This window comes from Lynx canadensis, chromosome C1 (genome assembly GCF_007474595.2).
Source record: "Lynx canadensis isolate LIC74 chromosome C1, mLynCan4.pri.v2, whole genome shotgun sequence".
NCBI classification, from domain to species: Eukaryota; Metazoa; Chordata; class Mammalia; order Carnivora; family Felidae; genus Lynx; species Lynx canadensis.
In genome coordinates this window covers 195,051,983-195,069,935 of record NC_044310.1, presented here as the reverse complement: position 1 = coordinate 195,069,935, position 17,953 = coordinate 195,051,983, and the positions used below count along the sequence as shown (strand labels likewise).

Sequence of the window (17,953 nt, the reverse complement as noted above, 5' to 3'; positions counted from 1 at the left end):
AGGAGCTAACAAATGTCTTAGAAGTAACAGTTAAAAAACAGACTGAGCCAGAGGGGGTCAGAAGCCAAGGTGGCAGTGGGGTGGTGATTGAGCTTCAGTCATTGGATGGTTGATGCTTGAGAGTCCTCCACTGAAACCAGACGAAGGCAAAGAGCAGAGAGAGTGACTGTTTCTGACTTTTTAAACTGAACTCCAAAATTCTCTGAGCAACAGAACGGGCCCAATGTGTACCAGGTGGGATTTAAGTGTAAATGAAAGGGCTGATTTTCAGATAATGGAGACAGTTAAAACATTGAATTTCAAAGTTATGGATGTCCTGCTTTGTTGGACTTCGTTAATTTTTTTAAGTACTCGGGTACACAGTGTTACAATCCAATTTAGGCTAATGAGCAGATCAAAATTCTTGGGGCGCCTGGGTGGCGCAGTCGGTTAAGCGTCCGACTTCAGCCAGGTCACGATCTCACGGTCCGTGAGTTCGAGCCCCGCATCAGGCTCGAGCCCCGCGTCAGGCTCGAGCCCCGCGTCAGGCTCGAGCCCCGCGTCAGGCTCTGGGCTGATGGCTCGGGGCCTGGAGCCTGTTTCCGATTCTGTGTCTCCCTCTCTCTCTGCCCCTCCCCCATTCATGCTCTGTCTCTCTCTGTCCCAAAAATAAATAAAAAACGTTGAAAAAAAAATTTTTTAAATTCTTAAGAGCTGTGATTTGTGTTTTCATGCATTTTCCTTGAAGTGTTAATTGCCATTTGACAGCTTATCCCTTAGGCATTCACATCTCTTCTTCAGTACCTTGGAGGTTAAATTATCAATTATCCCCAAAAGACTCTTTTTACAGCTCTTCAACATAATCCTGTTTTCTGTCCTTGATGAAGCTAATGGTGGCAGTGTTTTTTTTTGTTTGTTTTGTTTTGTTTTGTTTTGTTTGTTTTTTGGTTTTTTTTTTTTTTTTTTTTTTTTTTGGTCTCTTTGGGTTTTGGGGGTTTGTTTGTTTGTTTTTTAGAAACAAAAGAAAAAGTTTGGAAGGTCTCTGGAGAGACATTATCCTCCCTGTTTTATTCAGTCTGAGCAGTAGAAATACGAATATGTTCAGATCTCAAGGCAGTCTTTTTTCTTCTACACATACATTCCTAATTTTTATGAATCATGTGGACCTGAATTATTTTTTTAATAAACAAATATTAAGAGAGAAGAAAGGCAGGAAATATGGGGCACAATTGCACGTTACCATAAGGTACGTCCGCATCCGAAGTACCCAGGAATTAAATCACCCTTATAGCTTTTAGAAATCACACTCCTGTCTCTTTAACAAACTGTAAGCGAGAAGAGGGCGGGCCTCCAGAGTGCCGAAGGTTCTGATTGGTCCGACTGGCAGGAAGTGGGCGGTGAAAGCGTGGCTTCTGTTGGTGTCCGAGGCTGCTGGGTGAGAGGCCGAGGCCTGGCTGGGCTTCTGGACGCTGTGCCGTAGCTTCAAATCGCGGGAGTGGGAACGGAGGGTGCAAAACGGGGTCCCTTCATCGCTGTGGGCGCGGGGCCCTGACAGCCTTTTCGCGGAGGTGCAGCGCCCTTGCAGCCGGGCCACGATCGGCGCGGGGTCCACTCAGACCACCAAGACCGCGGGGTGGCCCTGGAGCTGCAAGGAAGGTGTTGCCCGGCGGCTTGCCCCTGTCCTGGCAACTCGGCCGAGGCCCCTGTCTCAACCTAGGTTCTTTTTTTTCCCCTGTTCTGCAGGCTCGCTTCCGGCGTCATGGCTCAAAGGGCCTTCCCGAATCCTTATGCCGATTTTAACAAATCCCTGGCCGAAGGCTACTTTGATTCTGCCGGGAGGGTGAGTTTGGGATACATCTGCTTGCATCCCTACCTCCATCCAGGCCCTGGTGTTCAGAAAGGAGCTCAGTTTTGCCTGAAAGAAAGGGACGAGCATCCCCTTTTAAAATATATATATAATTGGAAGATAAATATATCAAATACATGTCAAAATATGCAATTTGAGTTTTAACATTTGTAAAAGTCATTGTTACTAATAATTTAGAATTGAAATAACCTCAGTCATTGATAATTTAAATTACAAAGATGACGAATATGGCGTTTTCATGTAATTTTGCAGTTTTGTTCGATTTTGGTATGCATTTTTAAGAAGGGAGGAGTCCTGGTGGTATGTCACATGTGCCATGTTATTGCTTTATATTTGTACACATATACGGGCAGGGTAAATGATGAGCGTAAATTGGAGAGTGTGGTAAAGATCTTTAAACCGAAAGTGCTAAGAGAAATTAGGGACATAGGCCTGAAATTCTTCCTACTGTTGCCACTCTGCAGAACACCCCCACAGCTGGAAAGCAAAAACAAAACAAACAAAAAAAAACCCCAGTAAATTAATGGTTAGCACTTTATAAGCCACTGAGCAAAAGAGAAGCTGGATGTAAGATACCAGAGGCCTGTGTTTTCTTATGCCTCTTTGAGTGAATGTAATTGTTAAGGGGGAATACAGTTCTTTTTAAGAATACCTAGTTGAGAAATCAGAGTGCATTAGGTTGGAAGAGTGATCTCTTTGAAGTGCACACACTTTTAATTCTACCAGTTTATTCCTTCTAAACTCATCATGCGCAAAGCATTTCACATGTATAAAGGCCTTAGAGATTTTGTATCTGCCAAGTCAACTCTATGTGGCTCTTTTGGTCCTTTCCTTAAAACACTTGTCACTATGGATTAACTTAACATAATCATCAGTAATGCAAGTGGGAGGGATGAAATAGATGGAGAAGAGTTGCAGGATAGAAGAGTACCAAAGTATGTATGAATCTAGAGTCAGTCGATTTTTTTTAGACCAAAATTGAACTACCCAAGCAAAGCTTCTTAGAACAATCTTGACGTCATATGGCTTCCTTTTGGCCATTTGGACCTGTGTTCTGTCTAGCTTTGCCGATCCGGAAGCTCAAGTATTTTGTCTGGTCTTGTTGGAGAAAGACTTGCTGTTTCATGCTAACTTGGCAAAGAGAACGTTTGAGGATTTATCCAAATGACACAAGCCTTCAGTAAAATACAGCTTGCTATTCAGACTGTTTATAAATTAAATGCTTTTACCAATTTAACTGTTTCCACGGGAGAAAAAAAGGTATTCATAAATTTAAACTCTGGTCCAAAAATAAAGTGATTTATCACCTAACACATGGTTTTGGAGAGATTCCAGAAAGAAACCAGCATACCAGTTCTAAAATTGTTTAACGTTGAACATCAAGGTTCAGACCCTGGAGATCTGTCCTCCTTAATTTGTTAACACAGACCTTCTAATTAGGAATTGGTCTGTTTTCTCGCGTCTATAAAAAAAGGGGGGGGGGGGCTTTTGGAGACTCTGCAAATTATTGCTAGAGTTTGAATAATTTTGTGGTCTGCCACAAACAATCAATTTTCTCAGGCAGGTTACCTTTATTAAATGCAGTTATATGACAAATAGGAAGTGACTTCCCTTCCTGAGATTGAAGTGTTCTCATTCTTGGGCTCAGAGTAAGGCCAGGCAAGACGATTAATTATCCGTGATCTATGAACAGAAAATGACATGTTCTGATGTAGATGCACTCTTCTATCTAGTTGAGATTTATAGACCTTTTATATTAATACTGAAGTATATTTTATCTTACTAAATGTATTTTCAAGACTTGTTGAAATCTTAAGCTCTTGGCAGAAATTGTTAAATAATGGGAGTGTGTCTGTCAAACAATGTGGTTTCTTCTTCAGAGTATAAAATAAGGGATCATAGTGGTACTTCAGGATAAATAATCCAGATATGGTTGATAGTCTGGTTTCCCTTATCAGAGATGCTCTTCAGAAGTAAAATTTTATATCTTTTATAATAATTCTGATACTGTCTTCTTACTTTTTTCAGTGTTGAGATGCCCTTTTTAAAAAATGAAATTATGATGCTAACAGGTAGTAGTTAGGTTTGTTTATAATCCTTACATGGTGAAATGAAATGTTTGTAACCATGTGATATTCCCCAACCTTTTTGAAATTTTACTGCTTTGTAAAGTCCAAGTCTGGGAATCACAGCAGGTTCCTAAAATTTTTGAGGGATACATTAAAGTGACCTTTTAAGACACTTCATGCTTCAGTGTATACAGAACTTTCAAAATGTTTTTCAGTTGCTTGTAGGATGAATAACATAATGATTATGTGGGCCTAACAGTTTGCCCAGCATCTATGGGCCTTCATATGGATGTCACTAACCCACAGCCCCCACTTCAGTGTGCTTTTAATCCATATCCAACTAATTACTTGTTGTAGACCCTTGGACTGCTTAATTTTTTTAAAAATATCAACATTTATATCCCTGAATGTGAAAGACCCAAGGCCCATGATTTCATTTGATCCTCAAAGTACTTTTTGAAATTGGTGGGGCAGGTATTATCATCCTGACTTTGTAGAGGTAACTGAAGCATAAAGAAGTCATATGTAGAGCGAGATCACCCAACCAATCACGGATAAAGATATAGGCAGCCTTATTCATCTGGGCAAAGCCCCTCCTTTGCCAGGCACTATGCTGGGCACGGGTTTTTTGATACTAGGTCTGATATTCTTTCTACTCTGCCTAAGCCTCCTGATATCCCTGAATTTATTTTGATTTTCTTATCCTACTTCTACAATTTGTAAAAATTGTTTATCCATTTTTTCACAGATGGACTTTAATAAATGTTTATCCTCATTTTTTAAATAACAAAAACAACTAGAGTGTTTCTTTTGGAAATTAATATTGCTGCTGCTTGAATGGCTAGAAAATAGCAAACATCTTATGATTTGTGCTTAGTTTATTAAAATGATTTTTATTATAATAAAAAATATTGGTTTAAATAACAGATGTTCCCTAATAGGTGGAAATTACAGCAGTCTATTTTAGCATTTATTTACAAATTTTATGTAAAACATTTAAGTTGCAACAAAAGTATTTCCTGCCTTGAGTAGGAAAATATAGTAGCACTTTAAAGTTTTATTAATTTGTTGTTAAGAATAAAATAATTGTCCAGTTATCCCAGGCAAAAAAAAAAATGTGACCTAAGTGGAAATGAAGTACCCTCCTATTTTTGATAGCCTATAGTCTGGGAAGTTGAGTGGTCCATATTTTTTGATACTTGTTTTCCCTTTAATACCTACAGCTAACTCCCGAGTTCTCACAACGCTTGAACAATAAGATTCGAGAGCTTCTTCAGCAAATGGAGAGAGGCCTAAAGTCAGCAGACCCTCGGGATAGCACTGTTTACACTGGCTGGACAGGTATGAAGTGCTGACCGTGAGCTGGCATAAGCATTACAGAGGAGAGCCAAAGCATTACCTTTGGAGAGCTGTCTGACAGAATGGGACGCCCTTAAGTGCTTACTGCATCTGTATATGAGTAATTGCTTCCGGGAGAATGCGGTGCTCTCAGCCTAGCCTTGATATCTTTGGGTTTTTAACAGTGCTCTGAATTTAGGGCAGGGTAAGCATATTCATGGAATATGTCATACCTGACACAAATTTGGATAGCTGCTTGTGGAAAGAAAACATGATGCTTAGTATTACATAGTCAATTTGGAGATGGAATTTCAGTGGGAAGAGCTGGGAAGCATCTCAGAATACAACATGTGAAACAGAAATAAAGGCAATTTATCCACAGGAAACAAACAGGGATCGTACATGAACCCAGCGTGAACCATAGATTGCTTGAACTGATCCTTCCAGATAGTCATCGCTAGTTGGTTTGCATTCACTGTTTTGCTGGTCATTGAGACGTGGACAAAGTTTGGGAAGAAATAGTATATAGGTTTCAAGGAAGTGAGAGAGAGACAAACCAAAGAAGGAACGCTGAAGAACTTGAGTTAGTTTACTGATGTAGAGAGACAGAAAGACGGCTTTATAATCTTGAAGAAGCACGGTTTAGAGACTCCGTGTTTTCCAGTTACTCAGAAAAGAAGGCAAAAGGAGGAACAAGTTTTCAGCTCAAGGAATTAGATTTTAAGGCAGTGTTGCTTGTCATGAAAATGCAGGTTCCTGGGCCTCACAGTGGAGATATCAGTTTAGCAGGTCTTGAGTGAGGCCCAGGAATATGCATTTTGCAAGCCTCAGTGGTCCTGATGTATATAGTCCTCTGTGGACTGCACTTGGAGAGTTTTTCTATGGCAGGAATTTACTAATAGCAAACCTTTTAGTAATGACAAGTGATTCTGTCCTTATGAGGGCAAGGAGGCAGATAAAAATCAGAATAAAATTCTGTTAGGGATATTTAAGGTCATTATTTTCTAAAATAAAAGGAATAGACTAGTTAATGTTCGGCCTGCCTTCTTAGCTTCGTTTTATAATTTTGGGGGATTTTAGAAGCTTAATACAAGGTTTATTGAAAATGAGAATAAATGTGAAAGTATTTTGCTTCAAGAAGAAAGTTGTAACAACATTTCTCATTTAAATGAACATTACTATTTTTTATTTAAAATTGTGAGAATCGGGGCTCCTGGGTGGCTCAGTTGGTTAAGTGTCCAACCCTTGGTTTTGGCTCAGGTCATGATCTCACAGTTCGTGGGATCAGCCCCACGTTAGGCTCCATGCTGACTGAGGGGAGCCTGCTTGGGATTTTCTCTCCCTTTCTCTCTGCCCTTGCCTTGTTCATGCTGTCTCTCTCTCAAAGTAAATAAACTTTAGAAAAATTAAAAAATTAAAAAAAATAAAATTACAAGTATTTGAGCAAAATAGAACAAGTACAATGCATAGTTATCTTTAGCTTTCTTCTTGATTTCCACATCTAAAGCCCACACTTACAGATCTTTTCCCAATATATTTGGAGTTTCTATTATTTTGTTATTCCTGCCAAAAAAAAAAAAAAAGAATAAGACAGATGGCTAGATTTAATTCCCTGACTACAAAAAGAATGACTGAAATCTCTGTCCTACTCACTCATTCAGGTGAGCTATTATTATTACATATTGTAAGGTACGTTGCTTTAGGGAGAAAAGAAGTGGGGACTGACTTCAGGTTTGAATTAGTATTTTGACATTGTTGAAAAACCATCAGTCAGGCCCTCTACTGCTGGGGCTGAATGAGATACTAAAGGTTAAATAGAAGAGGAAATAGAAAAGGAATTCCACTCCAAGCAAAATGCAAGTGTGGCTAAATGTTTTGGCAGTATGAGTTTCCAGTGTCATCTCCTTTGAATGCCAATATCCTTCAACTTTTTGTGTTTAAGTATTTATGATACTTACTGCTGGCTCCTGAAAGCAGCTTATATGGCAAGTGTCTTAGGCAAATTGGCATACTAAGCAGTTTGGGTTGTTTTATGATGTAGCATAAAATCTTCTAGATAAATTTGCTAATGGCTTTGGAGGGAAGGGATCCTGATGTCTGCTAATTGAGCACTGTTAAAAAGCCATTATTCCCACATAAAATGGACTGTCTCCTCCAATGTTTTCGTAAGTAAAATGCTTTTGTTCCCTTGCCAGTGTTCAGACGGTCTGAATAGCATAAAACTCTGAGTTGCATAAGAAACTACGTAATGCTAATTTGACACAAGAAATCATGTCAGTACCTTCTCTTCCCATTGTTCTATCTTACCAAGTATCATCTCTTCATTATTGCTATTTTATTGCCATTAAGTGGATTCATAAACATTTTAAGGTAATAAACACACTTGGTGTTGTGTGTCAAACCAGTGTTTACATAATTATGTATTAATTTGTATGTTACTCTTTGTATTCCCCTTTCTGTCTTCCAAAGAGGGATACTTTTTAGAAAATAAGGATTCTGTTTTCTTTAATTTGTTCCCAAAATTTAGTGTCATATTTTTTATAAATATTAATTGTTGTTTGTTCTTGTTGCTAACTTGTCCAAAATTATATTACTTTGGGAAACGCTAATTTATTACAGAAAAGCTTTAAAACTTGATCACCTTCTTCAACATTGGTATTTATTGAGCATTTGGTGATCATTATGTAGTTTGTATGAGAGAACTTTATGATTATTATTAATTAGAACTTTAAGTTACCATCCTATTTTGTTAAGTTTCATTCCCCAGTGGAAGCATGATCTAATAGTTAATGCTCATTCAGATAGAATTAGGGTTTAGAATAGGATTAGGTTCTGCTGCACATATATGAAAAAACCAAAATGACAGTGACTTAAATAAGATAGAAGTTTATTTTTCTCTTCTGTAAAAGAAGGCCAGTGCAGTTCAGGGTTGATATAATGGCCTCAGGATATCTTTCTGCTCTATCATCCCTCAGCCACTGGCGTCTACCTCTTGGCTAGATCACTGCTGAAGATTAATGCATTACATCAGCCTTTCAGGCTGCAGAAAGGAAAAAGAGGCAAAAAAAAAAAAAAAAAGAATGCATTCCTCTCCTTTATTTATTTTTTTAAGTTTATTTATTCATTTAAGAGAGAGAGTGCAAGCCGAGAGGGGCTGAGAGAGAGAATCCCAAGCAGGATCTGTGGGGTCAGCATGGAGTCCAATGCAGGGCTCTATCCCATGGCTGTGAAATCATGATCTGGGCCGAAACCAAGAGTCGGAAGCTTAACCAACTGAGCCCTCTCATCCAACAAGCTTCCCTCGTCCCCTTTTAAAGGACTTTCTGGAAGCCCCACTCAACATTTCAACTCTACCTACTTTTCATTGTCTGGAACATAGTCACATGGTCACTCCTGTCAGGAAGGATAGTAAACGTAGTCTGTTAGCTGGGGTTTAGTGGATTTGGGGTAAGATCCTAGTAATCTCTGCTATAAGTGCTATATAACAAGAAAAATGATTTTTTTTATTGTTTGCACAAAGCATTTGGACAATGAGCCTTAATTTTTTTCCACCTACAGAAAGATCTCTAACATCTGCCAATTTGGAGGGAATTTTTATCTTTAAAATATTTTGAAGTTTCCTAAACAATATTTTGCCTGCTCTGGGTGTCTAGGGAGACTCACATTTGGAGTTTGTTTCAAAACACTTTTATTTTAATTTTGTTTTCATTTCAATAAGTAATAGTCCTTTCATAAAACCTGCCATTGAAAGCAAGTATGATAGGAATGCCAATCCATAAGTAATTTTTCTAGAGCTAAGTGTAACTTCTATCAAGAAAGGGGCTGCAACTGGTTCTAAAGACTGTGAGATGTTAGCGTTTTCTCAGCGTGACTGAAACATTACCTGCCTCTCCTTTCCACATCCTCTCAAACTCCTGCTTGCTTGTCACAGGGTTATAAAATTCTTAATTTGTTTGTACCCTGCATTAATCCATAGTAAACCCCATAGTCATATGTCTGTGTTTCTGCTTCATGACTACAAAAAGCTACAAATGGAAACTGTCCAGCTTCATAATACCTCATTCATGCTATGACTGGATTTGCCTCAGTTGCTCACTTGATCTTAAAAATGAAAGTTTTAGTAAAGAAGCCCATGTGGTTTGGTTTTGTTCTTTTATTTTTTTAAGTTTATCTATTTTGAGAGAGAAAGCATGTGCAGGGGAGCAGCAGAGGGAGAGGTGGAGAGAGAGAATTCCAAGCAGGCTCCTTGCTGCCAGCACAGAGCTCAATGCAAGGCTCGAAATCACAAACCGTGAGATCATGACCTGAGCCAAAACCAAGAGTCGGATGCTTAACCGACTGAGCCACCTAGGTGCCATGCCCATGTGTTTTTAATATCACATATGCACTTAAAACTGAAAAATTGGACTCCCATCATTTTTTCCCCACTTTCTATTTTTTTAGGAAAAATTGAGACTAAGAGTGACAAGCTACTTATTAGAATTTCTGTACCTGTGTTATATATGCTTTAGAAAACACTGCATAATGCTTTATTGGTAAGGGTGATGTGTACAGGTTAAATAAAAATTTAAAAGTAGCAAGTCATTGCTTTAGAAAGTACATTGCCTTTACAAACTAGTTTACAACTGAAATTATCTTGGCTTTTATTATAAAATGGAAGCAGAGGATATAACACAGTGATGAGAACGGTCAGTGTAGGCTTTTAATAGGATTCAAGCATCATTTTCACTAAAGCCTACATATTTACATGCTGTGGGTGTCACAGTGCAGTTTTACAGTCTGTATTCCTGACTTTTACCTTTTTTTTTAAATGTTTATTTTTGAGAGAGTGAGAGAGACAGAGCCCAAGTGGGGGAGGGGCAGAGACAGAGAGAGAGAGAGAGAAAGAGAGAGAGACACAGAATCCAAAGCAGTCCAGGCTCTGAGCTGTCGGCACAGAGCCCGATGCGGGGCTTGAACTCACAAGCTGTGATACCATGACCTGAGCCTAAGTCAGAGGCTTAACTGACTTTTACCTTTTTTTTTTTTAATTATTATTATTCACAACAGAGAAATAAGATGCCTTTACCCTAGGAAAGAAAGGAGGGGAGAATTGTTCAAACCTGCAGCTGTCTCATATTGGCCATTGAGGCAGTTACGGTAATACATCGCTCTGGGGTTCATGCTTATCCAGGAATGAAGTATTGTGAATAATCAATTTTGCAGGCAGTAATTGAGAGTTAACAAATTAGTACTGATGTTCAGAAACAAGAATTCAGTAATTTAATAATAAAATATATGGAGTAAATTTTGGTTCCCAAGGGAATGAGGATCATCAATATGCAGTTTCATGATCATTTGACTGATAAAGGACAGAAGTAAAGATTAAAAATGATGCCTATTAATAAAACGTTGCTGGGATTGACATTTGAATGACAGGATCCAGTGTGTGCGCATATATGCCAGTAACTAATGTTATATGCCAGGACACCATTCTAAGCGCTTGGCATTCGTTAACTAACCTAAATCTCAGAACAGCTCTGTGGTGTGGATACTCTTTGTATCCCCATTTCACAGATGAGAAAACGGAAGCAAAGCAAGGCTGAGTACCTATTCCAGGTTACATAGCCAGTAAATTAGAAAGTTAAGCTTCAGCTCAGCAAGTCTGGCTTTAGAGGCCCTGTCTTTACCCCATGAGAGTGTGTGCCTGTGTGTGTATTTACTGTCCACTTCTACATCTGGGTTCACTCCCTACATTTTAGGATGTGTCACGTATGGAGAATGTGCGCACATGAGCTGTAGGGTGGGGTCGCTTGAGCAGTGGTAACATGATGATACTCGTGCTGTCCAAACATTTTAGAGGTGACTAATGACTAGTGAGTTTTAAGTGTTTTAGAAAAAAATTAGGATAAAACATGAAAGGAATTTGGAAGGAAAGAGGGAAACATGAGCTAGACAGGCAAGAGTAATAACTATTTCAAAGTCTATAGGAAGAAGTTATTTGGGATCGGACATAAAGCAAACCGTGTAAAGATTTATGGGCATTTACAGCCAGAAAAATGAAATCTCCAGCATTGTGCTATAGAAGTTGTTTCCATGCTTCCTAATCCTAAATTAATATATTCAGCATGGTTTCAGGGTAGAAAATTCACTGGGCCAGAACAGAAGCTTTTCCTCATAATTGCTTGTATTTGAAAATGCTTGTTGTGGATCTTCTCATATGAAGTATCTGTTAGTCTGAAAATAATCGGTAGCTGTTACAGCTGTTAATAAGCAATATTTGAAATGAACAGGCCCAGTTCCTTTCACTGAACTTTATAGTTCTTTATAGAATTCCTTTATAGAATATCCTTTATAGAATTTCGTACATTGAAGTGTAATGCATCGTGATACTGATGTATGACATGTGCCAGCAATAAGCACTGAATTGTTCGCTCTTAGCCATAATCCTTTCCTGCTGGACTTACCAGGAGTTCTTTACAGAATGTGCTCCCAGCTTGTGAAGCAAGGAAAACATTTCTGTTCTTTAGGTGCTCCATCAAGAACTGCTCTTTATGCCTGTGCACATAGCAGCAGACAGTACGGAAAAATGACAAGCATGGAGTCCCCTGAAGATCATACTCAATGGCCAGCTACTAAGTGGTCCTAGGTGGTGTCCTGGAATCTGTTGGGACTCATTCAAGAGCCTGATGGCACCTATCTTTGGGCAGCTCTGGTTTTCATTCCAGGTAGCTTCCAGGGAGGAAGAGATTTTAAAGTACCTTAATAAAATAGAAATTATAAAGCACTGGTGAGGAATTGATATTACAGAGAATTAAATGAGCAGATGAGGTATTTTTGTGTTAGAAATAAGCATTTAGGAGAAAAGATTGCTTCCCTTGCAGATAGCATAGTAGAAAAGTTAAGTAAACCCAAGAGATAGCTGATCTCACTAGTGTCTTTAAGAAAGAATGAGGGAAAGTGCTAGCCCTCATTTAATTTCATTTTTTCCCAGTCTTAACTATGATGATTCCTAAGGGAAATGATGATCAGCTCACACTTAAACACACACACACACACACACACACACACACACACACACACAGAGGACTCTAGGGGCTTTAGTTCTAAAAGACATAACCCAATCTTCTATAACCAACTCACAAAGTTAATGAGGCTAAGATCAGCATATATTTCCCCTTTTCAAGTATTAGATAACATTTTAAATAAGAAGATATGCAGCATAATCCCTGGAGTAATATTAACTTGCGCTCTAAATGCAAGTCATTAAAGTGTTTCAAGATGCTGTTCCTCTGATCTGCCAAATGTATAGCCTTTGAGCTACAGCTTTAGCACGTGGGGCTTAGTTTCTGCTGATACCAGACTTATTTGAAAGGAATCACTCTGGCCAGGTATCTTTTCTTTGCAACTTCATCTTTTTATTACGTAACTTTTCAATGAGAGCCAGCATTTCAGTGTCTAATTTGAGCCCCAGCCAAGTGTCCTTCACCTTCATGAGAAGCGCCTGTGCCTCGCAGCCAGCGCTGCCAAGGCAAGTGGAAGGAAAAAAGGGCGTGGATCCACACTGGGTTTATTAGAGCCCTTCACAGTGAGCACTAGACAGACAGAGAACTGCCAGAGTATCACCTACTTCCTTTCTGACTGCACTTTTTACTGTGTTGATTTCATTACACTGTAGGTTATCTTAAGTGGCTAAGATACGGGCTTGAAACAAGTATAGGGTTCAAATGCTACCAGTGTGCTTGGGCGAAACACTGAGAACAGGAAGAGAATGTTGATAGACCAGAAGAAATGGCAGGAGGGAAAGAAAGAAGACCTATCTAAGCAATTTGACTTTTCTAGACAACACCAAGGAGGCGGGGCTATGTTTTGTCATTTTGATTCTGAGCATCTTCAGCATTTAACACAATGCCAGGTCCATAGTTGGTGCTTAATAAATATTTGTTGAATGAATGAACGAATGAATGAATGGACAGTGTCCTGCTATTACTATTCTAGCTACCACCTATGCAAGCTAAAAACAGTCACTTAAACAAAACTAGATGGAATGGGAAGAGAGTGGAATTCAACTCATTTCGTTTCTGTTAGGATGTAGAAGAGTTAATCACACCTCTTTCCCCTTGACTTCTGATCCAGTTGAGAAATGAACTCGGAAATTAGGTAGGGCTCATGACATCTGCTTTATACTTGGTAAAGCTGGATAGGGAGCCTATTGTTTAGACCTGGATGTCAAATGGGTTTCTTCCTTCTTGCCACTTGATTTGAACTTACCTCCTTAGACTCAAACAGAGCATCTGGATAGCCCATGTATGGATTACCCCTTGGGAAACAGGAGAGAAAAGAGGGAGAGCCTGAAAACAGAGAAGACTCCCAGAAGCTCAAGAGAGGGGCCAGATGGCACGTGTATAGGGAACATTTTTCTAGTCCGAGGAGCCAGTAAGGGTGGAGAGAGGCAGGGACATGGGAAGAAGAGTATAGTTCCCTCTGTACTTTCTGTCCCTTTCAATCAGGCATCACAAATAAGATGGAGTCACTCTTTCAACACTCGGTAAAGTTCACAGTATAATGGAGTTGGGCATTTATTTAGTCACTGTGTGCTGGGGACTTGTACTGATCAGCATGATCCACAGTAGCTATAGAGTAGCTACTATTATTTCCATTTTATAGGTAAACATGCTTAGGCACAGAGAGGTTTAGTAAGTGAGGTAAAATCACACAGCTAGTGAGTGGTAGAGTGAGGCTTCAATCCCAGACATCAATTCCTGAGCCCGTGCTCTTAATGACCACTATGCTGAAAGATTTATCACCTATTAATGGCAGTCTGAATAAAAGACTAGGAGCACTTCCTAATTTGACAGCTATGAAGCAGGGTACTGAGGGAAGGAGGAGGAAAGTATGATGTGTCCTTTTTTGAAAATCTGTTTTCCTCTCAGACAGTCAGCTCTGGAAATGCATCAGAGAGAAAAGAAGACACATGTTCCAAGTGCTTTTTTGCCCTCTGCCTTTCCTACTTCTCTGTGCGGGGCGATACTACGTAATTAATGGTGCAGAGGCACACTGGTCTTCTCCCCATGCTACCTGTACTCCCGATGCGCAGCAGCTTGTCATGCTTGGCTTTCCTCTGACAGCTGAGCAGAGCTACTGGTCCGGGCAGTGTCCACTGCAGGCTCCGTGGAGAGCACTGTGCACAGAAACAGCAGTGACTAGGAATGGGAACTGTGCCCTAAAGACAACTGTGATTTTGTTGAAAAAATAAACAGCACATCAGAAAGTACCAACCTGATGTAGACAGATGATCATACTGTACGGGGTTAATTAGAGAAAACAGTCACTTATGTTTTCATAAATCTGAAAGGAAAAAAGAAAAATGTGGTAATTGATGAACTTTCAAAGTTTTGACTAGGGAACAGTTTATTTGAAACTCAGTCATCCATCACCTTCCAGGGAGTCGCCGCTTCCGTACCGCTCAGAACCATTAAGACCATCCTTGGTGTTAGCATCTCTAGTGACTCCAGCAGTATTGCAATCTGAACACGGCTCTTCCCACCAGATTACACGAAGAGAATCTTGAAAAGACCCTGACCTGCAAGCAAATACTTCGTAAGAGGATGTGCAATGGCAGAGGTTTTCACATCAGTGCAGACTGGTCATAAAATAAATGAATAATGTTAAGGCATAATCTCTAAAATGCAGACTCACAGACAAGTGTTTTTGAGAGTTCATACATCTGTGGAGATTTTTATCATCTCCATATACATTTGAGACACACCAAGGTCTTGATTGGTCAAGATGAATAGGACTAATGATCCCTCAGAAATTCAAAGGCTTGGTATTAATTACTTCTCAACAGCTGGCTATATTTATAGTACTACTGGGGATAAGTAGCTGAGTAAGGAAATTGCAGATTTAGAAGTGTCCCTAAGCAGTTTATCCTCCCTTCCCCAAGTAGTAGCTACAGAAGGAAACCGAACAGAAAAATCTAGTTCAGAGCTTCCATACTAAAAATCAGGACAGATTCCTATTACAGCAAAGTTCTCTTCAGTCCTCACGGTATCATTTTTTCTTTAAATTAGTTACCAACATTCCAAAAACAGATTTCTAGGATGAACTGTGGGGGCAGTGCCAGGCTTCCTGAACTTCTTATGCAGAATGACATCTGTCTCTGGTGTTCAGAGCAGTGCTGTCCTTAGAACGTTCTGCAGTGATAGAGAAGTTATTTTGTTGTCCATTATGGCAGCTGCTAGCCACCTGTAGCTCTGGAGCATTTGAAATGTGGCTAGTGTGACTGAGACACTTTATTGTAAATTGTTCACTTTTAATTAAATTTGTGTAGACACTTACGGTTAGAAGCTGTCATACTGGCCCCCCAGTTATAAGTAACCAGACAAGATTTAGGAGTTGTAAGCTCAAAGTAGTGTATGTCTGGACTACTTCTGGCCTTTCAGACCACAGAGGAGGTTTTTGATTTTTGCGTGTTTTTTTTTTTTTTTTTAGTTAAAAGCAACCCCTGCCTACATAGGATTGATGAATCTTGCAGCCCACTTGCTCCTGAAGTGCATCAGAGAATCATTGACTACTCTAGTAGTCACATGATTCCCCACACCTTTGGAGGACATTTGTCCAGCCTTTCTCCCCTGAATTCTGGACTCCTACATCCAACTGCCTATCTGACCTCTCTGCTTGGATGTCTAGTGAACATCCCAAACCTGAACTGTACAGGTTTGGCTGATTCTCTGCCTCTTCCCCACTGTCATGTCCTGTGTTAGACGTGCCTAGTGCCCACCCATATCTGGTGTCCCTCTCCTTCTGGACTCCTAGGAGGATTAAACCTCTCAACTTCAGTGTAGTTACGTGAGGCAACCTCTTCGAGTCCAGGGGGTGCAGGTGGAAGTGGCATGTGATTTCAAGCCAAAGCGTGTAATTGCTGGTGTTTTCTTCATGTGGTAGGTGTCCAGGATGCAGTTCCCTAACAAAGTCCTGCATGTTCAGTCCCATCTTGGAGGGCCTGGACTAACCCATCGGGTTACCTTTGAAAAATGCCTTTTTAAAAAAATACTACTCCTCGACATAAACCAATCATAGATTAGCATCAAACCTAAATTTCTATGTCTGGTTTTAATTTGAACCCCCAAGGAAACTGTCCTTATTAACCATGTCATCTCCTAGCCTTCTCATCCACTTGGATTTTCTCAGGTAATTAATTCCACTCTCCGGGAGTACCATGCACTGGCTCCAGTTCACTCTTCCCCTTGTGGTCCACACCCCATCATACCTCCTTCTCCTTGATGGTATTGTTTTTCACCCTGGGATGGAGGGAATACTTCTACCCACTTCTGTCCATGCTTCTTCTACCAACCCAGCCTCCAAAGCTGTGAATAACTAAGGAATGCACTTGCCATATCTAAAGCATTTACTGACTTCACATGCTTGATTCTAAAAGGTACTTGAGGGGCGCCTGGGTGGCGCAGTCGGTTAAGCGTCCGACTTCAGCCAGGTCACGATCTCGCGGTCCGTGAGTTCGAGCCCCGCGTCAGGCTCTGGGGTGATGGCTCAGAGCCTGGAGCCTCTTTCCAATTCTGTGTCTCCCTCTCTCTGCCCCTCCCCCGTTCATGCTCTGTCTCTGTCCCAAAAATAAATAAACGTTGGAAAAAAAAAATTTTAAAAGGTACTTGAATGATTTTTTTCCTGATCTTATATTTATCTGGATTTGCATGTAAAATAGAGGGGGTATCCCTGTTACAACTTTCCTATACCCTTTAGGAAATGAAGTACGACCAACCAGAGTAGCAATAATCTCTTGTTCCAGAAGGAGAATACTCATTTCTGAACAGGATTAGTTATCCCAAATGCTTTATTGCTCACCTTTAATGACTTTGGGATTAATGGGCAAATAATGGATTAGATTTTGCTTTATTCATTTCTTAATGTATCTCTCTTCATATGGATTATTTTCCCATTTAGAATATGTCAATAAGTTTAAGTCATATATATGAGCAAATTTAACAAGACAATAAAATTCAGACCAAAAAAGCATTAGTTTTCATAGCCTAATCATGACAGTAGTTATCAGGGAGTGGACCAGCTAAGAAATAGGATATTTTAACATCAATTTTATGTCAATGAAGATGTCAAAATCCCTCCAGATTTAAGGGCAGGGGGCAGCTTTATTTTTTTTTTCTTTCCTTTTTTAAATGTGTATTTACTTATTTTTGAGAGAGAGAGAGTACACGCACAAGCAGGGGAGGGCAGAGAGACAGGGAGAGAGGGTATCCCAAGCAGGCTTCATACTGTCAGCACAGAGCCTGACACAGGGCTCAAACTCACAAAAAGTGAGATCATGACCTGAGCTGAAATCAAGAGTTGGATGCTTAACCGACTGAGCCATCCAGGCACCTTTTTTTTTTTTTCCTTTTTATAAAGTAATTCTAATATCTAAAACTATTTGAAGTATATTTTTACAACTAAATGCAATCAAAATTTATTTTTGAATGTTTATTTATTTTGAGAGAGTGAGTGTGTGAGGGGCAGAGAGAGAGGAGGAGAAACAGAATCCCAAGCAGGCTCTCCACTGTCCGCACAGAGCCCCACGCAGGCTTTGATCCCACAAACTGTGAGATTATCACCTGAGCCAAAATCGAGTGGGACGCTTAATCAACTGAGCCAGGCACCCCAATGCAATCAAAATTTATGTCTGACTTTAGTCTTTTCTGTTATGGAAGAA

The 17,953-nt window shown here is 39.8% G+C and overlaps 1 protein-coding gene across 5 annotated transcripts in view; it reads left to right on the top strand.

Annotated features, from left to right (window-relative positions):
• Positions 1–1,369: 1,369 nt before the first annotated feature.
• The window catches only part of LANCL1 (LanC like 1), a 37,056-nt gene continuing 20,472 nt past the window's right edge, over positions 1,370–17,953 (top strand). The window contains exons 1-3 of one of the 5 annotated variants that reach the window (XM_030325572.1): positions 1,370–1,414; positions 1,723–1,819; positions 5,139–5,256. In XM_030325572.1, the coding sequence (XP_030181432.1) occupies positions 1,739–1,819; positions 5,139–5,256 (199 nt within the window). In that variant the 5' untranslated portion in view covers positions 1,370–1,414; positions 1,723–1,738. Of the gene's footprint in view, positions 1,636–1,722; positions 1,820–5,138; positions 5,257–17,953 lie in introns of all 5 variants that reach the window. The other 4 variants (XM_030325573.2, XM_030325576.2, XM_030325575.1 and 1 more) reach the window with 4 other exon arrangements.